The following is a 27,921-nucleotide window of genomic DNA, read 5'->3' on the forward strand; positions in this document are numbered from 1 at the left end:
AACGAAACACCAATTCTGAGCCCATTTATTAATTCGTGGTTCGATTTAAAAAGTCTCGGGGAATCTGACTCCTTATTCATTTTCAAGAGCCAAAGCTGCATTTCGCAACAAAATGTTCATTATTGGTTTCATAAAAATGAAACATGTGTAACAAACGATGAGTGGCAAGTTGAAGGTTGAAGCTTATATTTCAGTGTTGTAAAAAACTGTTTTTTCCAAACGTGATACTGAGCGGTTGAAAATTCCTAAATGGGCTTATTTTTGCATAAATTCGTGTTTTGAAAATATTTTCTTCTCAAACATTTCGCATTAACTATGCCAAAACATAGAAAATTTGGTTTTTGAAACTGGAAAAATATTTATAAATAGCCTACAGTATAGTGCTAATTTTTCAGTCTCACCCAAAAGCATAAATCTACTCATATAGGTATCAAATTTTTTTCAAGTTCTTTCAATAATTGGCAATAGTGCCCAAGAAATTGGCATCATTGTAAATTTAAAATTCTCTCAGTTTCTGAACATATGTGAGGGCGCATACGGAAAGGGACCTACCGACCAAAAAAAAAAAAAAAAAAAAGTTTTCTGAAATTGTTGTAGGAACTCTGTAAAGGGTTCCTACAACAATTTCAGAGAACTTTTTTTTTTTTTTTTTTTTGGTCGGTAGGTCCCTTTCCGTATGCGCCCTCACATATATTTTTCAATGTTTTGGCATAGGTATATAAGTAATAATGCCAAATTACAAATTTACGTACCCAGAAATAAGTAAATTTCAAATTTTTAACCGCTCAAGTCAGATCTCTGAAAGGAATCTTCGATTTTGGCGGCAAAAGCCCATGTCGAGGCAGAATCCTTGATAATATTTTTAGAACTGGATCATTTTTTGGAAAATGCTCATCTTCGAAAACCCATACTTACCTATCTTTCATCCAAGGGCATCTCTCAAGCTGGAATTTTTTCTGTGTTATTTTCAACTCAGAACGAAGGTACCGGCTGAAGTTGTTCAAAATCAATTTCATTTTTTACATTTATTGTCGAAAATTGAATTTTAATCTTTTTTAGACTGCTTAGTGTTAACTTTTTTTTGAAAAAATTAGGAGACTATGATATTAGGTAGAGTAAATTCATCTACACTCGTACCTATACCATTGTGTATGTGTATCTACACTGAATGAGAATTTCTGACATATCCTGCGTGAAGGAATACTTAATTCCAGTGTTCTTCTTTCTAAATGTCACGTTGATGAAGTTGAGTGAAGGGAGAGAATAAGTGGAAGTAAGGTGCACCGGGGCAAGTTAGAATGATTTTTCGCAATTTCAACTTTGACCAGCTGTTACTCCCCTTCTAATGAACCAATATGGATCAAATTTATTATGTAGGTTCCCATAAGGGTTCTTAACCTATGGTAAAAATTTGAGCGCGATTGACACAGTAGCTTTCGCTCAGTGGAATAAAATATAAACTGTCCTGACTTACCCCAATTGGGGGAAGTCAGAACAGGCTAAACTTTGCAGAGGCGTAGATCACAAACCGAGCGTCCTAGAAAAATTGCACAGAAACAAAATTGTAGAGAATTTAATTCTCTTTGAGATCACACTCATCAGATTTTCACTAGGACGCACGGTTCGTCCGCTATATGCGAAAAACTAAGAATTATAAAGTCTGTATTTTAGACCGAATTCAAAATAAGTTCAAAACAACAACAAAATACAATTGAACCAAAGACATCTAAAATGAAACTGAATCGCGAAAATTTTTATGTCGTGATGAAGTAGGGGTAGTACCCTCAAGTCACCTTTAGTGGCACTTCGCCAGATATAAACCTCTAGGTGCTAGAGCAAGTTTTCTAACTTACCCCGAATTCCAACTTCCCCCGGTGCACCTTACATAAAAGATGTCTCTAGATGATCGTAAACAGACGACTCGGTATGAAGACCAGTTTTACCATTGGAGGTACTTTTGTTCTGTCTCTTTATTTTACTGCTCCATCTATAGTCAATTTTTACGTTGCTTTTGTATTTTTTTTTTTTTTTGCCATTCCTGCTTGTACATACTTTCTTTGCGAGTCTGCAGCCTTTTACATTGATTCTATGTAGTCATACACGTGCTCGTGCTGTGTAGAAAGATTCAACGACTGTGTTCAAATTTTTTTAAACATCGAACTCAATTTGTAATTTTTATACTATATTTACTAAGCAACGTTGCGGGTTTTGGAGTCTGAAATACCAAGAAGTCTTGACGATATTTTTCGTCGTATTGAGTAAGTCGATTTTTAAGTATTTTTTTTATCATACTTTGGTGCTCTTTTGAAGCAGAAATTTTATTCTTAGTTATTCGTGTTTCGATTGGTAAAATCCTTCAAAACCGCTCAAAATTCTTATTTTTTGGTCATTTTGATCATTTTCATTTCATTTTGGATCTCAGCTCCTTCATCATTCGAAACCGACTTGTCGATGTAGTAGTCTAAAAAATTACTTATGAATGAAAAAAAATTGAAACAAAACGAATATTTCATTTGGAAATTATTTTGCGATTTTGTCCACATTTCACATTGCTTGTCGTGAATGAATTGAGCACGAGATAATAATTAATTTGATGGATTAGGCAAAAAATCCAATTTTTTTTAAAAAATTGGTGGGAGTAGGTAGTTGAAAAAAATGTAAAATTTTTACTCAGTTGTAAAAAAAACCACTTGTTTGACAAAAATGTCAGAAAAAATCTTGTTTTTGTCGCCCTAAGTAATTTTCAAATTGTAAAAAGGTCACTTTTTTGGCAAAATTGTTTGTAAAATCCTTTTTTTCAAAAATGACGGAGAGACGCGATTTAGACAAAATAATTGTCAAAAAGTAATGAGAGCTTTCCTGATCAATTCACTAAAATTTCAATTTTTTTCACATACCAATAGGTATTTTTTTCTTCAAATTTAATTTTCAAAAATTTACCAAAAGAAACTGCAGCGCTTTGACACCCGAGCTCGTTGGTCAGAAAAATAGTCGAAACTAGCGAATTTTCCGTAAAGCATAAATTCTGTTACGTACATACTACCTATTTGATATGGACATTGTTGAAATTGATCCGAATGTGAGGATTTTGCTGTGTTATAGCTTTAGATCGGCGGCTTCAGTAATTTTAAAAAAATGCATTAAAAAAGTATGCAAGTGTATTTCAAGTATACCTATACTTACGCTATACTGCTGCATATCATACTGATGAAACCATTCAACTTTCAGATTTCAAGAATCTGTTCGCTGTCAAACTTTGAAATTATAAATTCAAAATGAGCGACGACCAGAATCCGTTCAGTGATACAATGCTATTCTACATCCATGTTGGTAAGCTAGTCGATTTGGCTGCGGTCTCTTTTTTGGCTGCTTTGAAGCATCATAAAATGACGCAAATGCATCGTGGCAACAGAAAAATCGATATTTCATGTTATGAAATTGATGAGATCACCGTGGAGTTGCCTGAATCTATTGATGAGATGCTGTGTGAATTGTCTGATCGTATGGATGAATTTATGGCTAAGTGGTGGAGATACCATTGGAATCAAGTATTCTTTCGTGAAATGCCATCGGATGATATGATCACATTGTTTGATCAATTGGTATGGCTACCCAACGGCTCAATAAGCTTCGAACAAACGGCCAGAAAGTTGTTGGATGGCGATAAATTGACGAATGTGCAGAAGTTTCAAATTGCTTGCACGTATTGTTTCATCGATGACGTGAATCGTTTGAAAAAGACGTTGTCGCCCGACGAGATGCATCTCGCCACCGAATCATTATGTTGGGATCTTGGTAGGGATCTTGATCCATTCTTGGAGTACTGGCACTGTAAAATACGACTTATGACAGATTTTATTTTTGTGACGAACAAAAGCATTAATTATTTCTTTACAAAGTTGATAGAACCTTTCAGCAGAAAATACTATAACCATTGTCCAGTCGTCGAATATTTTTGGAAACGGTCGTCAATTAATGAAGAAGAGCGTCTGAGGAAAGCTAAAAGAATTATTTGTAGTGGCTCACCTGACCTAATCCGGCACTTTCTTCCCTTATTGACTAGCTCACAATTCGATTCGCTGATAAAGAAGAATGATTATGAGATTATGCTCTATTTTACCCAAGAGCCCAAGTACATCGACTATACAATGTTGACCTGGAAACGAGTGGTGAATGTAATCGATGATGATTCGCTTAATCGTATTTTATGTTCGGTGACAGTTATGCAGAAAAATCGAGATTATGTTAATGGTCTACTCCGAGAAATGTGGCTCTACATGTCGGAACAACAGAAAACGTTTATCGCCAACCAAGAAAAATTCGATTATGTGGCAAAGTGGTTTATACGTTATGAAGGTACTTGGCCAAATTACGAGCTGATTTTCGATGTATTCATGCTTTGGGATTCTGAACGTAGGCATAAATACTGGAATGCTGATTGGACTTCTTTTGTCGTCGGTCAAATGAAACATAAAAACAAAATAGAAGAGATGATGAAGATAATCTTCGATAGTAATGAAAATATCGCCGCTTTCAAACGCACCTTCATGACCGATTATAATTGTATTAGATCGGCTTGTGAAGAATTGTTGAAGCGTGGACGTTGCGAAGAATTACAAAACTACTTGAATTTTTGTACAGAGGACCAAGATGTGATTCGAAATTTAAAAAAGCAAATCGTTACGTCAATTCTGAAGTACTACCTGTTTTATTTCCTTTACGATTGTTACGATGACAAGAGCCTTCACACTAAGTTTGAATATTTTCTACGCGACATATTCACAGTGGACGAAATTAAAGATTTTCAGAAGGATGTGATAATGGGTAGTTTGCAAAAAATCGAAAAAAAGCTGCGCGATGGATCTGTTCACGAAATTATACGGTGCATTGAAAAATATTTATCCAGCGAAGAAGATCTGTACAGGATAAAGCTACATTTTATTAAATGCTCTCGCTCCCACTACGATATCGAAGTGACAAATTGGGTGGATTTTTTGTCTTGGTGTTTGGACTGCAATAACAGTCTTACGAAACGGTTTAAAAGTTCATTACAACCAGCCCAAGCCGAAGTTTCCGATGAAGTAGAAATGAAGGAGCTTTCTATTTATGAATCCTTTTGTGATTATTTTTTAAGCGAAGAGTAAAAAATCAAAATATGTATTTGCGCATTTTTTTTTTCATTTCAATCTTTTGAGGTTGATGACAACCCGTCAAAATATAAATTAGTCTATGATCAATATTATGTATGTAGATGTTACTTTTCTGTTTTATTCACGGGGCCGAGAAACCCCACAAAAATCCTCTGCCTGGGCAACTCATAAAAGTTCCGATGATGTTCAGTGTTCACTTTAAAGTGGCTTGCCATACGAAAATGTCACCTGATATACCTGCACTTCTTCGGCTGCTTGCTTAGTGCTTACCTTCTGAATACATGATTATTAATTAGTAATTACTTATTCTAAAATTACAATACAATGAATCGTAAAAATTTTGAAATTGAGAAAATGTGAGGCATGCATAACAAAAATGTACGTGTCGGAACATTAGATTTCAATCGCAAAAGAAAGTCAGAGGATTTTGACCAGATAACGTAGAAACTTTTATTTTGAGCTAAAGATCTTTCAAAATTTTTTTTTAGCTCTGCTCCTAGAGATGAGTAATGGGTTCTCACTTCTCAGAGAGAGGGCATTTTCTTTTTTGGCTCGAGCTCCTTCCCAATGTTATAAATTTTGGAAAAAATAACTCCGTTCCAAAAGATAGTAATTGAAATTCTGTACCCATCTTAGGTTATTGCCATCAGAATACTTTTGAAAGTTCTATTAAGCGGTTGAAAATTTGCAAATGGCTATTTCTGCATAAATTCGTGTTTTGAAAATATTTTCTTCTCCAACATTTCGCATTAATTATGCCAAAACATCAAAGAATTTGAATTTGGTTTCTGAAACTGAGAAAATATTTAGAAATACAGAAGTGCTAATTTTTTCAGTCATTATTGCCAATTTCAAAAAATCGAAAAAAGTACCCAAAAACATACTCGTACGTAGGTATATCAAATTTTTTTCAAGTTCTTTAAATTGGCAATAGTGCCCAAGAATGTTGTCTCAGTTTTTATTTACGTACCCAAAAACATGTAGGCAATTCTCAAATTTTTACCGCTCACGTCAGATCTATAAAGGGGATCTTCGATTTTGGTGGTGAAAGTCCAGGTTGAGGAAGAATCCTGAATAATATTGTTAGAATTGAGCCATTTTTTGGAAAATGCTATGCTCATCTTGGAAGACCCATATTTTTCATTCAAGGGCATCTCTGGAGCTGGAAACTTTTTCTGTGTTACTTTCAACTCAAAACGAAGGTATCGGCTAAAGTTGTTCAAAATCACTTCATTTTTTACATGTATTGCCGAAAATTGAATTTCAATCTTTTTAAGACTGCTTAGTGTAGTTAGTGTTTACTTTTTTTACTTCGTAAATTCATGTACACTCGACATTGAATGAGAATTCCTGACATATCCTGCGTGAAGGGATACTTCCAGTGTTTTGCTTTCTGAATGTCACTTTGATGAAGATATGTGAAGTGAGAAAATAAGTGGAAGTATCTACATAAAAGGCGTCTAGATGATCGTAAACAGACGACTCGATATCGATATGAAGACCAGTCTGACCAGTGGAGGTACTTTTGTTTTGTCTCTTTATTTTACTGATCCATCTAGTCAGTTTCAATGTTGCTTTGGCATTCTTTTTTTTGGCAATCCTGCTCGTATTTTCTTTGCGAGTCTACCTACTGTGTTTAACATTGATTCGGTGATTCCAGTCATACACGTGCTGTGAAGAAAGATTCAACGATTTTTCGAATTTTTTAAAACATCGATCGAACTCAATTTGTAATTTTTATTGTACTAACGTAAGCAACATTGGTCTTGATAACTTTGGTGCTCATTAGTTATTCGTGTTTCGATTAGTAAAATCCTTCAAAACCACTCAAAATTCTTATTTATTGGTCATTTTGATCATTTTCATTTCATTTTGGATCTCAGCTCCTTCATCATTCGGAACCAACTTGTCGATGTATCCCAAATAATTACTTATGAAAGAAAACAAATTTTTAAAAAATGATTATTTTATTTGGAAATTATTCTGCGATTTTTCCACATTTCACATTGATTGCCGTAAACAAATTGAGCACGAGATATTAATTAATTTGACAGATTCGGCAAAAAATCCATTTTTTTTTTCAAAATTGGCATTACGCATTTTGGCTTAAAGTGTTGAAAAGTTGTAAGTTACTCGGTTGTAAAAAAGCCATTTGTTTGACACAATTGTCAGAAAAAAATCTTGTTTTTGTCGCCCAACATAATTTTTAAATTAAAAAAAGATCACTTTTTGGCAAAATTGTTCGTAAAATCTTTTTTTTCCAAAATTGACAGAGAGGCTCGGTTTAGACAAAACTGTCGAAAAGTAATGAGAGCTTTCTTGGTCAATTCAGTGAATTTAAATTTTTTTCACGTATACCTATTTTTTTCCTCTTTAATTTTCAGCAATTTACCTCAGATAGGAAACTGCGCTTTAGCACCTGGGATTTTGACTATTTCTGCGTGATATTTTGATCACACTTTGTCCGGTTAAAAAAATGTCGTGTTATTAGTTGGGATACCTCCCTCGTTGGTCAGAAAAATAGTCGAAATAGGCGAATCTTCGCTATATCAAAAATTCTGTTTGGAACGCGTATTTGTTATGGACATTGTAGAAATTAAAGTTGAGATTTTGCTGTGTTAGCTTTAGATTGACAGTTTCAGTGATTTTTAGAAAATGCATTAAAAAACTATGCTAGTGTATTTCAAGTACATAATTATACCTACCTACACCTGGCGCTATGCTGCTGCACATACTGATGAAACCATTCAACTTTCAGATTTCAAGAATATAAAATCAAAATGAACGACGACCAGAATCCGTTCAGTGATACATTGTTTTTCTACGTTCAAGCTGCTAAGCTAGTCGATTTGGCTTCGGTCTCTTTTCTGGCTGCTTTAAAGCATCAAAAAATGACACAGGTACACCGAGGGAACAGAGAAATCGATATTTTATGGTATGAAATGGATCTAATCGACGTAACGTTGCCTGAATCCATTGCTCACGTGCTGCGTGAATTGTCTGATCATATGGACAAATCTATAGCTAAGTGGTGGAGATACCATTGGAATCAAGTATTCTTTCGTAAAATGCCATCGGATGATATGATTACATTGTTTGATCAATTGGTATGGATTTACGATGGCTACATAAGCTTCGGGCAAACGGCCAGAAAGTTGTTGGATAGCGATAAATTGACAAATGTGCAGAAGTTTCAAATTGCTTGCACGTATTGTCTCATCGATGACGTGAATCGTTTGAAAGAGACATTGTCGCCCGACGAGATACATCTCGCCACCGAATCATTTTGTACGGATGTTGATCCATTCTTGGAGTACTGGTGCTGTAAAATACGTCATATGACAGGTTCTCCTCATCTGACGAACACGAACATTAATTTCTTTACCGAGTTGATAAAACCTATCTGTAGAAAATACTATAACCATTGGCCAGTCGTAAAATATTTTTGGAAACTGTCAGATAATGAAGAAGAGCGTCTGAGGAAAGCTAAAGAAATTATTCATGGTGGCGCACCTGACCTGACCTGGCACTTTCTTCCCATATTGACTAGCTCACAGTTCGATTCGCTGATAAAGAAGAATGATTATGAGATTATGCTCTATTTCTCCCAAGAGCCGAGGTACGTCGAATATACAAAGTTGGCCTGGAAACGTGTGGTGAATGAAATCGATAATGATTCGCTTAATCGTATTTTACATTCCGTTACAGTTATGCAGCAAAATAGAGATTATGTTTATGGACTACTCCGAGAAATGTGGCTCTACATGTCGGAACAACAGAAAAAGTTCGTCGCCAACCAAAGAAAATTCAATTATGTAACGAAGTGGTTTACAGGTTATGAATATAATACGCCAAATTACCAGCTGCTTTTCGAGGTATTCATGCATTGGGATTCTGAACGTAGGCATCAACACTGGAAAGCTAATTGGTTTTCTTTTGTCATCGGTCAAATGAAACATAAAAACAAAATAGAAGAGATGATGAAGATAGTCTTCGATAATAATAAAAATATTGCCGCTTTCAAACGCACTGTCATGACCGATTATAATTCCATAAGAACAGATTGTGAAGTGTTGTTGAATTGGGGACATTTCCAAGAATTACAAAACTACTTAAATTTTTGTACAGAGGACCAGGATGTGATTCGAAATTTGAAAAAGCAAATCATTACGTCAATGCCGAAGAACTACCTGTTTTATTTTCTTTGCAAGTGTTGTGATGACAAGAGCCTTCACTCTAAGTTTGAATATTTTCTGCGCGACATATTAACAGTCGACGAAATTAAAGATTTTCAGAGGGATGTGGTAATGGGTAGTTTGGAAAAAATCGAAAAAATGCTGCGCAATAGATTCGTTCACGAAATTATACGATGCATTGAAAAATATGTATCCAGCGAAGAAGATCTGTGCGCGATAAAGCTACATCTTATCAAAAACTCTCGCGACCATTACGGTATGAAAATGGCAGATTTGGTAGATTTTTTGTCTTGGTGTTTTGACGGCAACAAAAGTCTTACAAAGCGGTTTAAAATTTCATTACAGCCAGCCCAAGCCGAAGTGTCCGATGATGTAGAAATGAAGGAGCTATCTACGAGTATTTATGAATATTTTTGTAATTATTTTTTAAGAAAAAAAGAATAAAAAATTGAAATATTTGCGCATTTTTTTAGATTTCAATCTTTTGAGGTTGATTGCAATCCGCCTTGATATACATAAATTTGGCCATGATCAATATTAGATGTTGATTTTCTGTTTTATTTGTAGGGATGAGCAAATTGATTCCATGCGTTTATACGGATCATTAGGTCTATTCCAAACAAAAATTCATAGGCTCCAGTTCACTTTGGTGAATTATTAAGTACTACCTACATTGAAATTTCAACATCGCATTGATATTTATCAGATTCAGAACGCATGTTTAGCGAGATGAATAGTTCAAGATTCAAAATACCGAAGTAATCTAATGGCCCATATTATTTATTTTGGAAATTCAATTCCCATCTAAATTTCCTTGGCATTTTAAAATATTAAATAAATCATTTTCTTTCACGTTTTTTTTTCTTTTTTTTTTTTGAAAAAAAAAATCAAAATTCTGAAGGCTTTCATGTCAAGTTTGAGAGTAAGGATTGCAGTATTCCTTCACTTTGAGATTGCTGGAACGCTGTTGCCTTGTTTTTGTGAAATAACGCCTTTACGTATTGTTATTGAACTAGTGGACTCTTCTTCAGCTGCTTGCTTACCTTCTGTGAATACATGATTTGATTATAAATTACCTGTTCTAAATTACAATACACTGAGTCATAAAAATTTTTCAATTGAGAAATGTCAGGCATGAATAACAAAAATTTACGTGTCGGGTTTTGATCGCAAAAAAAAGTCAACGGATTTTGATCATATTCCGTTGAGATCATTATTTTGAGCTGAAGATCTTTCAACAGCATTTTTTAGCTCCCAAATTGCTCTTAGTGGGGAGATATGGGTTCTCAGAGAGGAGGCATTTTTGAAATAATTTTGGTTTTCTCGCTGGAGCTCCTTCCCAACCTGTTTTGGAAGAAATGGATCAGTTACAAAAAGTGTATTTGGTTTTCTAAGTACAGTACATCTAAACGTAAATCATCGTCATCAAAATCCAAGGCCACTTTGAGGGTTCTACTGAATTGTTAATAATTATTTGCAAATGGCATATTTTTGCACAAATTCGTGTTTCGAAAATATTTTCATCTCGAATATTTTGCTTTAATTATGCCAAAACTTCGAAAGATAGATTTCTGAAGCTGAGCAAATATTTAGAAATACATAGAGTAGGTATAGTGCCAATTTTTAAAAATCATTATTGCCGATTTCAAAAAATCAAGAAAAATACCTGCCTACGCAAAAGCTGTCTTGTAGGTATCAAAGTTTTTTAAATTGGCAATATGTACTTGTTGCCCAAGAAATTGGCATCATTGTAATTCGAAATTTTTTCCAGTTTCCGAAAATATATTTTTGAATGTTTTCGTACGAGTAAGTAATGCCAATTTACAAATTTATGTACTTACCTACCCAAAAATAAGTTGTTTTCAAATTTTTAACCGCTTGTTCAAAATCACTTATTTTTTGCATTGTTTTCATTGCCGAAAATTCAATTTCAATCTTTTTAGAAGCAAAACTAAGTTGGAGTGATTTCAAATGTAGGAAAAAATAATACACTGCTTACTTTTATCGAAAAAATTGATAAACTAGGGATATTAATTAGGTAGTGTACATTCATCCGCACATGTATGTATGTACAACCTTTGCGTCATTGAAACGAGAAGGAGAATTCCTAACATACCCTGCGTGAGAAAATACTCCCAGTGTTTTGCTTTCTAAACGTCACACGTTGACGGTTGATGAAGTCGAGTGAAGGGAGAAAACAACTGGAAGTAGATAAAAGATGTCTATATGATCGTAAAAAGACGACTCGATGTGGAGACGAGTAGAGGTACTTTTGTTCTGTCTCTTTATTTTACTGTAGTTTCAGTGCAGGTATAAACATTCCTTTTACATTGCATCTCCCATCTAGTCAGTTTTTAACGTTGCTTTACCATTTTTTTTCCTTTTTTGTCAATCCTGCTCGTACTTTCTTTGGAAGTCTACTGTCTACGACTGTCTTCCACATTGATTCTAGTCATATACGTGCTGTGAAGAAAGATTCAACGATTTGTTCGCCTCTTTTTTTTTTTTTTTAAAAAACACATCGAACTCAATTTGTAATTTTCATGTCGTATTTGCTAAGTAATTTTGGTCTTACGAGGTTTTGGTGTCGTGAAATATTACGAAGACCTGACGATATTTTTCGTGATATTGAGTAAGTCGATTTTTAAGTACTTATTTTTTTAAATCATACTCATACTTTGGTGCTCATTTTAAGCAGAGATTTTATACTCAGTTGTTCGTGTTTCGGTTGATGAAATCCTTAGAAACCGGGTTCTTATTTTTTGGTCATTTTGAACGTCTTTATTTCATGTTGGATCCCCTTGTTTATCAGTCGAAAGTTAAACCTTCCTGTCGACTTAGCTTTATTTGATAGATAAGCCAAAAACTAAGTGTTTGAACAAAAATCTCTGACTACCTACGTTTTTGTACGATCACGTAAGATGAGAAATTTAAAATATTTTATAGACGAAGCCCTACGTACTTTTCTTATCCATTCAAATATCAATTTGTAATTGTAAAGTTTTCAAGAAAAATAATTTTTCAGGAGTAACTATAACGACTTAACTATTTAGAATTTTTTACGAATACAAAAAAATAGGGTCTTTTGAAAGTTTCTTCAAAAAGTATATTAACTTGAAACTTTTACAAAAATATTATTTGAGATTTTATCATGACAACAAAATTTATCTAAAACGTGCTCAAAAATAGATTCGTTTAGTATTTTGTGCGAAGGTAAAAATTATTTGAAAAACAAAAAAAAAGTGAAAATATAGGTAAAATGAAATTGTTTGAGGTTTTATTAAAAATAAAATCGTAAAAAAATGTATACTTATCGCTGGAAAAATTTAGAAAGAAAAAAAATTGTTTTCAAAAGAAATTAAAACGAAAGTTATTTGAAATGTTTAAAAAAAAAGAGTAAAATCATTCCAGAAACAATATAAATTTGTTTGAAAAAAATAAAGAAAGTAGGATTGTTTCAAGTTTTAAAAAGGGTAACATCTTTTTTAAAAAATAAAATCGTTTAAAATTTAAGAAAATTGTGTTAGATTTTCATAAAAGTAGAATCATCTGGATTTCTAAAAAGTAAAATTGTTCCCAATGAAATAAAATCGTTTAGAATACAATACATATTAAAATTTAAAGGTAGGACAAACAAAAAAACAGACAGACACAGCAAATGAAATTCATGAGTCATAAAAACACCTAAAAAACACAAAATAAAAATTTAAAACATTAGTAAGTATTAAGAAAATGAAATGAAACATCATAAAATACACAATAATAAAAATTTATAACGTATTCAGAGAATAAAATGAAACGTCGTGAGAAAACAAGGATAAAAAAATTTGAATATGAAAAAAATTAATCACTAGAAAATGAGATTAGACAGACGAATATTAGGACGTTCCTTACTCGATCGCGTTCGAACTAAAAAAAAAAAAAAACTTCACAATAACATTAGGTACTAAAAAAATTGAAGAGAACTAGAAATGATGAAAGGTTTTGATGCTTGAAGGAAGTATTTTGAAGTTGAAAAAAATTACTTACTGAAAATTTCCCAATCGTTAACAAATATGTTGAAGTTTCATCTCTGGCATAAAGCTCACAAATGATCCGTTAAATTACTTACACAAAATAATCTAGGTACCTACTTATTTATTTATTCAATTGTTGATGAATTGAAAGAATAATTTTCAGAATCATTAAAAATTAGCCCTTTTTAAAAATTCAATTTTAATACTTGAATATGAATCGAACTCAACTAATCCTACATCCAATTCTGATGCTATGTATCCATAAAGCGATGAACCGTGAAATCATCGATTGAAATTCACAATCATAATATTATTCTTAACAAAACCAAAATAATATTTTTAATAAAACAGTGAATTTATTTTCGCAGATTTTGCCATCCAATTACTCGAGAACGAAGTACCAGCGTGTTACATTTGACCTGCATTCAATATGGATGAAAGCTGTGTACTTCTATCAACCCCTGTTCCAAAACTACGAGAAATAACATCTTTTCACATCGCTTCGAGATTATGGCGTCTCAACTGGATCCATTACAAATTTACTTCGACTCGATCCGATCTCAAGGGTTTATTCGGCGATAAACTCGATATAATTGCATCGATTTTGGATAAAATAGACTTGTCAGATTCGAATAAAAAAATAATCATGACACACGTATACTCGATCGTTATGAATCTAGGTTGCTGGACATGGTCGGAGGAAAACACTTGTTACGCTGTTAGCGATCGAGATGAGAACGCATTCGTATATTTTCCACGTTTCTACGATCACATAGTCTGGCAACAGAAAGATTTCACCATCGACGTCAAAGAAACAGTGGCCAACATGTTGCTATATGAATACGAATTCAACGATTTACAAAGATTCAAGTTAGCTTGCTCGTACTGCTTCGAAGATGTGATCGATGATCTGTGGCCAACAGTTACGTCGGATTGCAAACCAGATGTGATATCTTTGATTAGTAGTCGATTCGTTAGATACTGGATCGAACGTAAGAAAACCGGAGGTGTTGGTCGAAATTTATACGACGAAGTGAGCATTATCAAATCGCTATCAGAGAGTAATCTTCCCGCTTACGAGTACTTCTGGAACCGATTGAACGATTTCCAACAAATGGAGGTAGTTTTACATTTCGTCAAATGCGATTTCAAATTCCCTTACGAGTATATATTTCCTAGGCTGACTCAGCATCAATGGATTGATTTAGTGAACGAGAAAACTGATAACATTATGTTCTACATGATGCGGAAATATTCCACTGACGGTCGTAAAACCGAGAATATTCTTCGAGTATGGGATCACGTATGCGATATGATGGATACCGATGTATTCATATTGATGATGTGGATATGCATCGAGCACGACTGTAAACCTGATAAGAATTGCTTACACAAGAAAATTTGGAATAATGCTCCGGATCATTTGAGAGAAGCTATGCTTCACGAATTATTCGATATCAAATGCGAAGCTTTGAGCGAATCACCCAGCGCAGCGGAATTTTTCCAGAGTGCTTTACGTTCGGTACGGTTTGATAGAAAGTGCCAGTATTTGCGAAAGCTGATGCCTTTGTTGACGCTGAATTATACGTCGAGTGATTTGAGTAATTTATTGCGGTGGTGTTTTACTAATAAGGAGATTGATAGGTTTTACGCTAAAACCAGTCTCAGTCTGGGTAAAGTTAGTAAAGTCAGTAAAGTGAAGTCTAGGTCTAGGAAGAAGTTGAAGTGAATGCAGTTGAAGAAAAGTCTTACCTTTCCTATGTATCTTACCTGGAATTATCTGTACTGAGAACTGAGACGAAGCCGAAAGGTGTAGTTTTGCTTTTGAGAAATGTAATGTTGCCCAGTGACTATTTTTCCTCCGTTCTTTTTCTGCTTGTGATGGAGACATGACTTTGACTTACCTACAATTAGTTGCTGATTTTGTTATATGTCATCTGCGACGGTCATCTGAGATCTCTGTAATATTATGACTGTATTCGTGTTTTTTGAGCAATTTTAGAATTAATTTGGACCATATTTTATTTTATTTTTTTAAAAGAGATTATTTTACTCTGAATTGGCATGACGTTGAATATTTTTATTCGAGAGAGAAAAAAATCATTATTAAGGTACCTAGTTTGTTACGTACCTAATTACCCATACCTACTTACCTTTTTTCTCAAAAATATTTTATACGAATTATTTCTTTCGAACATGAGAATGTATTTCATATTACCTAATACCTACGTTACATTTATTATAATTATGTACCAGTCTACTCGTAAGTCCCTAATGCCTTTATTTTGGCCTAGTTTGCCTGTTGATATGTTTTTTTTTCTTCTGTTGAAGTCCTTTGATAGTGAGAGTAACATATTGTTATATTTCTTCTACTCGAAATATTGTGTTCTTTTTTTATGTGAGATGAATTGTATGACGTAATTTAGTTAATCCGCCTTTTGTAATTTTGTGATATTAAAATATTAAAAGAGCTGAATTATTTTGGGGAATAAATTTTTTTAATTATTTAAAGAAATGGAACTATTTTTTTCGAAAAATTTTAATAGTTGAATGGAAAATTTTGAGTAACTTTATTTTGGTATTTACTCGTAGGTGATTGCTTTGATTTCAGTGTGTGATTCACGAGTTGAAAAAATAAATAATAATAATACGAGTGAATGAAATCGATATCTCGCTGGGTGATACTTTTATGAAAATTTTATTACGAGTTCAATATGAACTTTCAGTTACGAAATCGGGTTCAGATCATTTGTGAGTATTTCTCAAAATGTTGGAAATCAGTATTTTCCCATTTTTGAGCATATGAGCACAGAAAGGAGTTGAACAAGCATCAAAATTTTTTCTGATTTTTTTGGCACACCGACTTCAGATGTACCTACTAAAATGATTAAAACACGGATTTTTCTTAGATGGAGACCAGTGTTGTCAGTTCAAAACAGCACCATATGTAAAAAACAGACAGTGTTTAAAACAAAATTCTGTTTAAAATAGTTTTTTTTTGTTTTAAACAAGTTTTTTTTCAACTCCGATTTCAATTTCTCGTTGAAACAGTTGAAAAACTGAATCCAAACAAATGAATTTGTGTTAAAAACGTGTTTAAAACACATTTTAAACATGTTTAAAACACGTTTAAAACAAATGAGAATCCAGCAGCAGTTTAAAACTCTGTTTTAAACAAAAAAAACGTATGTTTTGTCTTTTTTTTAAAAAAAACCGTTTTTTTTTCAACACTGATGGAGACACTTTGTTACCTATACTTTTTCAACTGTCTATGGTAGGTATATCGGATTTTCAGTGTTGCGGTTACAGAACCCTAATACCATTTGTTGAAATTGTTGAAATTGTTGGAATCTCGATTTTTGTTAAAAATTGCAACAAATTTCACCTTTTGTCAAAACTGTCAAACAATTTGTTTCTTGTTAAAAATTGTCGCTTTTGCGCAGAATATTCCAAAAAGCCCTAATTTTTAAAGGAAATCATCCGAAAGTCTCAAGTATTTTTCCAAAAAAAAAATCTCACTATTCAACCAATCACAAAAAAATGTCTCATTTTCTACAAAAATTGCAATTGCCAAAAAAGTCCTGAATTTGGCTAAAACTTCAGTCTTCTTAACAAAAAATATTCAAAAAATTGTCAGTTCTCGTTTTGTGATGTAACTTTTAAAAAGTTTACCTACTTTTTTTTCGAAAATTGCCCAAAAGTTTGTTTTTTGTCAAAAATTTTCAAATATCACTGAGGAGTATCGTGTTTTGTTTTATCTGAAAAATGTTTTTAAAAAGTCTCAATGTTCGGGAAAAAAACTAAAATCCTTCCTTTTTGAAAACATTTTTACTTTTTTTTTAGTAAAATGGCTGAAGATTTTACCTTTTTTTTTTTTTCAAATTATCCAAAACCTTCGTTTTTTGCTAATACCCAAGTCTCAAAAAGTTCGGCTTCTTGATGAAATTGTCAAAGTCTTATTGCCAAAAGTCGTTTTTTTTTGCAAAAAATTCCAAAAAGTTTCATTTTCCTAAATAATATTATTCAAGTCTCGTTTTTTTGTCAGAAATTAGCAAAAAAGCACATCCTTTGGTTATTATATGTCAGTTTCGATTTTTTGTCAAAAAATCCCCAAATCTCGCTTTTTAACCAAACATTAATTTTTTCCCCATAATTTTCAATTTCAAAAATTACCGATTTTTGTTAGATTTTCAAATTTTTGTTTTTTGAAAATGTTCTACCTTTTTTTTAAACCAGGGGCTCAAAACCTTCGCTTTTTTGTCAGAAATTGTTAAAAAACAAAAGCGTTTCTTTTTTGCCAATAATACATATTTCAAATATCCCAGTTTCGCTTTTTGGCGAATATTTATAAAAATTTTCGTTTTTAAAAAATATCGTACAGTTGTCGTTTTTTTTCGCAAAAATTTCCAAGAAGTCTTTCTCTTCAAAAGTTCTTCAAGACCCACTTTTTTCCAGGAATTGCCAAAAGTACTTCCATTTATTAAAATTGTGAATGTCTTGCCTTATTTTTTCAAAAATTGCTGGAAAGTCTCTCTTTTTATCAAAAAGTTTTCAAGTACCTACCTACACCTACATAGTTCAACTTCTTAAAATGAAAAAACCATAACATTTCATTTTATAATGTTCTGTTTTATTGTGATTTTTTTCTATACCAAAATGTTTTGCTCACGTCTTGTCACTTTTTTGAGCTTTTTGGTTACATGATGAGTTACCTTTTTTTCGGGGAAAAAATTGAATATGAGCCCTGTTAATCCATCGAAGTATTTTTTGAGAAAATGAATTTCAGATTTTTTTCAGCTGAAAAACATTTTCATTAATTTATACGGAGTCTTTAATGTTTAATTTTGTTCATAAACTTGGGAGTATATTTTGAATAATTTTTTGGGACATTGGTTGAGAGATATTCTACTGTACCTACAATTCCTTAAAATTAGAAATATGTACTATGAAGGAGGAAGAGAAGTTATCTCGTACTACATACACGAATTCAGTCCCATATAGGAAACGTTTACCTATTTCAAAGTAAGCTTTCTCTAGAATTTCTGATTTTAGATAAGTAACTACTTGTGTATTGTGTATGTACTACTTCTACCTCTACCTATCTTTGTTTTCTAATTACCATGGAAGTAAATTACAATCGACGAAAAGGCTCCGTTCTATGTACTGGTGCTTTCGAGTCAGCATTGTTACTTCTGTAAATGAAGAAGGTAACGAAAAAAGATGAACGATCGAATACAGTCGAGTTAAAATTTGCACAACGAATGAAACCATCTGAAAGACCGGACGTTGTCGTTATCACTTTTGGTGTATCCTGTTGTAGTTTGTTCACTGCTCGGTTATCTCGTCTGCCTGCCCACCCACGTGAAATAGAAAATTTTCTACGAATCTGTGGATTCGAATATCTACTGTGTGGTAGGTAAGTACGGTCAGTATTACGTTTGTTTAAGTAATTATTATCTACCTATACTTATATTTTTTTTGAATAGGTATCAGTTGATACTTTGATACCTATTAGAGAATCAGAAATACTCGTTGCATCGAAAATCGATTGCAAACGATTTCTAAGCCATTAAATGACTGTATTATTTTTGAGAAAGATAAATTCTCTGACTTCTAATTCCCAATGATTTTTTAAAAAATGAATATTTTTGTACCTATGTACTATGTATAAATCTTGATGCATTCATCTTGTCATCTGCATTTTTGAACAGGCCTCTCCATCAACGATTGAACCTAGCTTATCCTTTGAATTCAGAAATCTAAATCATAAATGAAATTGAATCCTTCGATTTTGCTCAATTTTTTTTTTGAGTTCATTGTCTATATTTTATTTTGTTAAATTCAAACAACTTGATTTCTTCTCAATTCCCCATTTGATCAGTAAAAATACAACAGTATGTATGGTTTAGAAGGGTGGTTTGCAAAAATTGAGCAATCAAGGTACCCTCGAAGTCTCAATAAAAGGTACGTAATGCTACTGCTACGTATTTACAATTTTTTTGATATTTTGGCCATATTCAAAAGCTCAAGAGCATTGAGGAAGGGGCTCAGTGGGGTCTAAATTGGGGGGATCAATTTATAGATTTAAGCACGTTACTGGTCACAATTTCAACAGTTCATTAAATCAAAGAAGAATTTAATTTATTAATTTGACAAGCAATTCTGTTTCAATTTTTTAGTCAGTAAGCACCGACCATTTTTTTTTTTTTTAGCATTCAATACGCAAACCATTTACGTTATTATTTCATCTTTTTCGAATTTAAATTGAAATTTGGGTCTCATGTGTTCCGAAGGGGTGTCACGATCTCATTATAAAAATCTAATTGTTGAGGTGAAATTAAAAATAGTATGTCTTCGTGATAATTTTCTTTTATGCTTTTTTAAGGAGTATGCATTATTTGGCGAATTTGGAATTTTTTATCTCGCTCTCCCTACTTTTGTTATCTTGATTTTTCTCAAAATTATTTCGTCCCCCGGTTGAAAAAATCAGAATTTGCATTTACCTATCTCGTAATACTGGGAGAGGAGACGCTTCGCGACACTTGATTTTCAGAGAATTTTCCCCACAAGATTCAACAATGTTAAGATGAGGGACCAAAAAAAAATCGTACATATTCATTTTTCGTGTACGAGATAGTAGGTGTCAATTGAAGCATCATGTGGTCCATGTGTTATTCATGAGCAGGGATGGTGGATTCGATCTACCGATGTCTCCCCAACTCCCCCTCTCCTCACCATTTTTAAAAAGTTGACGATATGGAGACTGCGAGTGGTCGAATACAAAATAATGGTTGCTCGCTGAATAAAAATATTCTCAACAATAAATAATACAGTTCGCAGTCATGATCATGAGCCATTTTATGATGACTAATTGACTTATTCATAATCTTTTAATTATTGTTATTTTTATTGCAGAATTTCGCTGATGGTTACCGACTCTGGCATCGATATGAATTCGGAAAAACGTTTCGATAACGATAACAAACAATACCCGGTGGAATTCCGTCAACCAGTTCCAAAGCTATTGGAAATTAGTCTACTCAGAATGGCAACGTTATTATGGCATCAGACAATTCTGAACGATTGGCCTTGGCGTCAAAATATGAACGAGCTGGACGCTCCTTTACGCTACTACGAAGCAACCCTACCAACAGGCACGCTTCCTTTATCGATGAATAATTTCAACGTGACTTACGATATATCGGAATACTCGACGTGGTCGAAATCTCCTCGTATACATTTGCTCCTCAGTCGAATACACGATTACGTCTACAAAGTGAACGATTTGAACATCGTTTCGATATTGAAAACTCGAATACCGGTCATACTCGAGCAAAAGATTCGTCGTACAGCGTCTCAAGTAGGCATCAAGATGCTGAATTGGATTTTCATACATTTCGACGTTTTCGTCGATCGTAACGAATTCGAGATCGTATTCGTAGAGTACTTCGACGATTTGATTTGGCAGTATAAAGGTAAACCTGTCATATGCAGCGAAGAAACAGCTAAACGACTCATGAATCGACCCAAAATAAGCGCTTGGCATAAATTCAACTTAGCTTGCGAGTATTGTTTCGTCGAGCAGATTGTTACGATGTGGCCTTCGGTATCGACAGATACGAGAATCAATTGTTTTCAGCTAAATATGAACAGCGATCAAGAAATGTTACATTATTGGATACATTTCTTGGACCATCATCGACATCCTGGAGCAATCGAGGAAGATATGATCGAATTCACCGAGTTTTTTAATCGATATTCCCTGGAGTATTTTTGGAATTTCGTCGAACCTGATCGACGTGTACGAAAAATGATCTCGTGTTTGAAAAGTTCGTTTGGCCCTGCTTACGTAAGTTTGCTTTCTACTTTTGATGCCGACCAATGGAAAGAATTAATGGTCTCGGCTGGCGATCAAGTCATCATATACCTGATTCGCGAATCTAACTCGGAATTCGTAGCTCAAGTTTGGAGACGTTTTAAACACCTTGTATCTGGCGAGCAATTTATCAAGATCATCTGGTGGATTTTCGAGCACGAATTTCAAACCATATCGTATTATTTCACTGATAATATACGTATTTCGATGCATTCCATTTGGATCGAAGCACCAGATCGACTGAAACGTCGAGCAATCGAAGAACTCGTCGTAGACGATGGATTTTCTCAATACCATAAGCTGTTCCCGTTATCCAAACTTCCTCGACCGATGGATTTCCTGATTTTAGTCTTATCCGATGCCACGTTCGAGCAAAGGAATAAAATTTGGATCGATAATTGGAAGTATTTAATTTATGGAACTGCTCCTCGTTTCTTGAACGAGCTTATGGAATTATGCCTGCAGAAGGATCAAATTGTCGAATTCAAGCAACGCGAAATGATGTGCTTTGAGAATATCAAAAAATATTGCGTCGAGTTGATGAAACGAACGTGTCGTAAAGAACTGAATACTTTTTTGAAGTTTTGTTGTTCGTCTGATAGTGAACATATTGCGGATTTGGAACGTCAAATTTCAGAGTCGTGGAGAGAATACGTTTTTAGTTATAGGTATTCGCGTAATTTGAATTTGCTGGATTAATTCAACGATTAACGTCGCGTCGATTTTGCATTGAAGAGTGACCAAGTCACATAAATGTTCCTATAATTTATTATTTATTTTTGTATCAAATAGCTGCCAAGTATTGAGGGCATTGCTGCCCACGAATCTGTTGTATTTTTTATTCGCCAAATAAACCCAATTTTTTATAGCGAGTTATTACATTTCTAAAACAGCATAAAAATTGTAAATTTTACCAACGTAGAAGAAAGATTGGTGCACTGAAGACAATTAAGTATACAGTTGAATACGATGTATGTTCGTTGGTTTGAACAACGCCTAAGCCATTCAAAACTTTGGTACTGGCTGTTTCGGTGGCAGCTACAGCACTGCGAGGTCTCGGTTTGGCCTTATAAATATACCCCTGACATTTTATTGCGGGTAAATTCCAATTTGATCCGTAAAAAAAAAAAAAATGAATAATCTGAAGAATTCTTGAATGGAAAGGAAATTATGAGATTTGATTGAGATTTTTTGGAGATTGAAGTGGGGGATATAATACCATATTTGAACGATAAAAAAAGTGGTTTGAATGATAGTCATTGGAATACCAAATCAACGACAATTGAGGTAGTTGAAAGAACATCCAATTTTAACGTCAAAATTGCCAAGACGCCTTGTTTTTGGCAAAATTCTCAAAAAAATTTTCAATTTAAAAGGGGCTTTTGTTAAAATTGCCAAAAAAACCCTGCTTTTGTTAGAATTGTCAAAAAAGTCCTGCATTTTGTCAAAGTATACACAAGAAAGTCCATCTTTTTTGAAAAAATTGTCCGCAGAGTTGTGTTTTCTATCAATATTGTAAAACAAGTTCCATTTTTGCAAAAATTATCAAGAAGTCCTGTTTTTATTTTTTTTTAATATAATTTTCATCAAGTAGTGTTTTTCCAAGATTTTTGTTCGTTTTATTATTATTCATGGTGAAAATCGCACCATTTGTGTTGCGTTCAATTTTTATTTTTTGTGATGTAGCTTATGAAATGTTATTGATTTAATAATCTTTCTTTTAATGCGTAGTACTGAACAAATTGCATGTATTTTGATTCCAGGTAGCAGACGATACGATCATTTTTGGGCCTGGAAGATTCATTTTATATCGACTTGAATCCTCGTTGAATTGGTTTTGTTTCTGAACGAAATACGGTAAGATTGAATTTAGATAACTATATCACATCTAAACTAACTTAGTGCTGAAGATTTAAAACCTCAAAGTTTATTCAACAATGAACTTTATTCTTTATACATTAATTTTTTCAAATTTTGTCTTGATATTGGGTTTTCAGTTCGACTATTATTAGTAATTTTTCCACCCAGATGAATTTTTTTGGTGTTCTTGCTGAGAAGATAGAGTGGAGGGAATCAAAGTTTACAGTTTTTTTCATTTAAATTTTTTTGTGTTTCTGAAAATTGAAAGAGCCACCCATGAGGTTCCCGTAGGCTTTCAAATTGTTTTACCCAAAAAATTCGATTCAGTTGATACGTCTGGAATTAAAATTAATTGCATTTTTTTTTAGATTTTGGCACCAAGCTCCACTTTGAAAAGTGCATTTTTGGTTTTGAAGTCAAATCGAATGTCAGAAATTCAGAGTCAGTGTCATCAAAAATCGAGAATTTGTACCCATATTAAATTTTATTAAATTCTGAGCCTCAGGCCTTCCTTTTCTGATGGAGTTTGTTTTGATCATTTTTTTGGAAGCTCAGTTTAGAATTTTCAATTTATTTTTTGTACTTCGATTTGATTTTCAAGATTTTCAGTTCAAGTTTTTGATTTCATGTTTGAATAACCTCATTCTTCCCCTTCCCGCGGCAACCCCTCCGGTGGTCTAAAAATTGTTCAAAATTTTTGTTTTTTGTAAAAAATTCCAATCGAACATTTTATATAAAGTTTAAATTTTTATTTTGGGATTAATGAAACTTTTTCTAAGAAGAGCAACTTTTGTTCTGAAAGACTTTCTCTGCGTAAATAATTATGAATTTTTGAAGATTTTTAGAGTTATGAAAAAATGTTATGATTGAATACGCGTAAGATGAAATTAGGTACATTGAATAGAAACGCATTATACGTGTTGATGAATAGATCAAATGCACGATAAAACGAAAAAATCTTATTTCTGATAAATAAAATTAACTACTATGCTACAAACATTTATTAAAAAAATAAAACAAAACAAACAAAATTATAAACGAACACAATACATTATGTACAATAGATACGTACATTTATATCACCCATGAACGACATCTTCAGGTACGCATAAAAGAATGATAGGTACCTAGTTTACTATACAACTTAATTATACCAATTGATTTGAGGGCGAATATGTGCCCCTGCTGCAATCTCTCGAATATTCAATAAATTTTTACAGCATAATACTTTAAACTCTTGAAACGAATTCTTATAATCAGGATCTCGCCGTAAATTTATTCGAGTCTTGGAGTAATCTACGGTTCCATTAGCTTTCCAAACCAAGTGTTTTAGAAAAGACAGCTCGTTTTTGATAATGTCCCATCTAATGTTATGGGATTTCATCCATGTGCTTATCTGAGTACCCATAAAATAGACTTGGATCTTCAACGACTTCCTCAAAGTAAACGGTAGATCGGAAATTGTATCGATTGGAATTGGCGTGTATAAGAGATCGTCGAGGTTGGATGGTTTCTCAATGTTTATTCTATGGTCCCATAGGCATTTCGATATCTGAATGATGGCTGTATGTCGCAAAGTTGGTACTACGTTGGCTGCCATTTTATCTGGAAGTGGTAAGAAAAAAATTGATTTGAGTTAATTTTGGTCAGCCAATTAAGCCTAGTCATTCTACAACTTATTTGAAGTATTTGAACACAAAAAATCACAATAATGAGAAATTTTTCAAATGTAGGAAACGTTGTCAGTTCTCTGATAAGACTTTCGATCTTCAATTTATGATTCCAAATTTCCAAAGTACTATAAGAGAATATCTTTCACTTTCTAAGTTTACAATAGGTAGGTATATTAATTATCGAAAAATCACACAAAATCATAATTACCATCAACACATGATTCCATAAGTTGATTAAATTTTTTAATGATTTAATTGGGTATGTGCCATGAAAAATCAGAGTGTCTACCGGCCGATTATAAAAAAAGTATGAAATTAGGTGATCGCCTAAAAAAATTCGAAATATCGTCAAAAATGTACAAAATTTACGAAATTTGTACCAAAAAAAATCAAATGAAGAAAAACAGTATGTTTAAAAAATGAGTACTATTTAAAAAGTATTGTATGAAAAAAATACGAAAAAAGTACAAAATTTTGTTTTTTGGATTAGGTAGATAGTAGACACCCTGAAAATTTCTTTCTAAAAAAATCAAAATCCTTGTAAATAGGTAAAGAATAAAGATAGTAAATAATCATTTGTAAGTTTTTTTTTGATTCACTGAATTTCTTTAGAAAAATTGTATTGCCTACTAAAAGTTTGTTAAGAAAGCCTATCGTTTCTAAATAATGTTGTAAAATAACTATATATAGTAGGTACTTACCAATAGGTACGAGTACTATAAATATGACAGATAATCGTTGAAAAAACACGACTAATTTAAACTACGAATCGAAAAAATCGTTTGAAAATATCCACCCAAGATACACACAGCAAAAAATGACCACTTTTAAAGAATACGAGCACTTGTCACTGTGAAATCGTATCTGCCAATGTACGTCTTCTCTGTTTTGAAAGTTGCAAAGAGCAGGAGAACTCACTGACGCGAAATCGAAAATAATACGGATGTAGATTATTGTTGATGGTTCATTTCAGGAAGTGAACTTTAGACTATTAATGATGTTAGGGTTGATTGTTTTGTACTTCGACAATGGTCCAACGTAAGGCACCTAGAAAACGGTCGCCAACTACAATGCCTCGGTGTCCGAAGTTCTTGGTATTGTTATTGAATTAATACCTAACAGGAAACCCGTTCTCTTACCCTAATGATGTATTTTGTACCCATTCGGTCGAGTCGAAGATATCGCCAAACGTGAGACGTATTGAACATTACAATAGTGGGCCTGGGTAGTACGCTGAAAAGTGAAATAAAATAGATACTTGATGGTTTTTACAGCAAACAACATTTTGAGTGGAAGTAATGATATCTCAATGCAGTAAGCAGGTTCATTTTTAACAAAATGAATTTCAACGTCGACTTTTGTCTGGATTCGATCCATTAGTATCAGGGTTGTTGCGGATCACGGAAATTTGATCCGAATCACGGATCACAAATCATTGAGAAATTTGTGATCCGAATCACGGATCAAAGATCACGCGGGAAATTGTGATCCGGATCACGAATCACGAATCACTCCAGAAAAAAATGATCCGGATCAAGTTTCATGGATCATTTTTCGGATCATTTCAAGGAAATTTTACTATAAGGAACTAAATCGGTTTTTTTAATTAAAGATTGAACAAAATAGTCTCTCATTTTTTTTCGAAAAATTGCAATAACACATTATGCAGGCCTGCAGGGGTGGGGAAAAGCCAGCCTCAGCTTGCAAATTTGCAGAAATTGAAAAATAAAATTTTCACCATTTCAAAAAGTTTTAGTTTTTCATCAATAAATCAAAAACTAAGCATCCTGGAGAAAAACTAATGACTTTTCTGTCGATTGGAAATTTAATTCTCTACAATTTTGGTCGTGTGTAATTTTTTTGTAGGACGCTTCGTTTCGCCTCCAGATCGACTTTTATGAAACTCAGTTTGCAAATTTTTCAAAAAATAATTTCAAAAAGTTTTAGTTTTTTGTCAAAAAATCAAAAACTAAGCATCCTAGCAAAAAACCAATGACACTACGTCGAAGTGTAAATTTAATTCTCTACAATTTTGGTCGTGTGTAATTTTTTCATTGGACGCTTTCTTTCGCCTCCAGATCAATTTTCATCAAAAGTTCATTTCAAAAATTTTTGGTTTTTTGACAAAAATCAAAAACCAAGCATCTTAGAAAAAAAATTATGACAATAGGTCGATTAGAAATTTAATTCTCAACAATTTGGGCCATGTGTAATTTTTTCGTAGTTGACACTGACAAATTCGCAATTTTCGAGGATGCAAGCTGACTTTTGCCCACCCCTGTATTAAAGTATCAAGTACCTTATCTTACGATTTCATTAGCTTAAATTTTTTGTTTTTCATTCCTGATATCAAAAACTTAAACTTTATTCGTTATCATTACGTCAATATCCAACAAATTGAGTTCAACTCCATTAATTTTTAATAAAATCGAATTTTCAAAGCAAAAACATGCAGCAATGCAGCATTACTGGCAAAAAAAATGATCCGTGAAAAAATGATCTGCGGAAAATTTTGAATCGGATCATAGATCACAAATCCTTGTGGTATAATGATCCGGATCACGGATCACGATTCCTACTGCAGAAAATAATCCGGATCACTACGACCCTGATTAGTATCTTTGTAGCTTCTGTTCTGAAAATTCTGTCTGGTAAGGAACCAAGGAGAGAAGCAGTCGAATTCATAAAATTAGATATTCGTAGGTACTCTGCCACCCGGAATTAGTGAAAATCGAAAAGTTGACTTGTATTTGAATTCTGTGTCTTAGGAAACTCGACAAATAACATGTCAATCGTCACTTTCAGTTGGTAACAGTACAGTTCAATTTTGAGTTTTTAATTGCTGATATGCTGATTTTGAATCTGCCAACTTGGTACGTTTGTAACCGGAGAGGTACCATTAGGAAAAAAGTAAGTTGAAGGTGTTGCCTATCATTAAATTTGAAGGGAAAAATTGCGTCCTTCTCAACAAACTCGATAGTGAGTACAGCGTCGAAAATTGAACCAATTCACATAAATTATGATTTTTCTACTAACTTATTTCAGTTATTTCAATTTCAAAAGACAGCCATGAAAAAAATAATTACGGAAATGAATAATACCAACGTCTAAAAATGAACAAATTTTATTAGTATCAATGTTTTTCCAACT

General features: G+C 33.2%; 2 protein-coding genes and 1 long non-coding RNA gene across 3 annotated transcripts; 2 read left to right on the forward strand and 1 right to left on the reverse strand.

Moving 5' to 3' along the window:
* The first annotated feature begins 11,658 nt into the window (after nt 1-11,658).
* Nucleotides 11,659-15,842, forward strand: LOC135845414 (uncharacterized). The gene is made up of 2 exons (XM_065363943.1): nt 11,659-11,978; nt 13,731-15,842. The coding sequence occupies exon 2, from the start codon at nt 13,793-13,795 to the stop codon at nt 15,089-15,091; it is 1,299 nt and encodes a 432-aa protein (XP_065220015.1). The 5' UTR covers nt 11,659-11,978; nt 13,731-13,792; the 3' UTR covers nt 15,092-15,842.
* Nucleotides 15,843-18,525: 2,683 nt separating this feature from the next.
* LOC135844586 (uncharacterized) lies at nt 18,526-22,106 on the forward strand. The gene is made up of 2 exons (XM_065362820.1): nt 18,526-18,778; nt 20,278-22,106. The coding sequence occupies exons 1-2, from the start codon at nt 18,561-18,563 to the stop codon at nt 21,935-21,937; spliced, it is 1,878 nt and encodes a 625-aa protein (XP_065218892.1). The 5' UTR covers nt 18,526-18,560; the 3' UTR covers nt 21,938-22,106.
* A 1,978-nt stretch (nt 22,107-24,084) lies between these two features.
* On the reverse strand, nt 24,085-25,949 carry LOC135844382 (uncharacterized). The gene is made up of 2 exons (XR_010558511.1): nt 25,473-25,949; nt 24,085-24,703 (listed from the first exon to the last, which is right to left on the reverse strand). It is a non-coding gene; the product is annotated as an uncharacterized LOC135844382 (long non-coding RNA).
* Nucleotides 25,950-27,921: the final 1,972 nt, after the last annotated feature.

This window comes from Planococcus citri, chromosome 4 (genome assembly GCF_950023065.1).
Source record: "Planococcus citri chromosome 4, ihPlaCitr1.1, whole genome shotgun sequence".
NCBI classification, from domain to species: domain Eukaryota; kingdom Metazoa; phylum Arthropoda; class Insecta; order Hemiptera; family Pseudococcidae; genus Planococcus; species Planococcus citri.

Coding starts and splice junctions, on each gene's coding strand:
- LOC135845414 (XM_065363943.1), top strand. CDS start 13,793: ATGGATGAAAGCTGTGTACTTCTATCAACCCCTGTTCCAAAACTACGA.
- LOC135844586 (XM_065362820.1), top strand. CDS start 18,561: ATGAAGAAGGTAACGAAAAAAGATGAACGATCGAATACAGTCGAGTTA. Junction 18,779..20,277: donor GAATATCTACTGTGTGGTAG/GTAAGTACGGTC, acceptor TTTTTATTGCAG/AATTTCGCTGATGGTTACCG.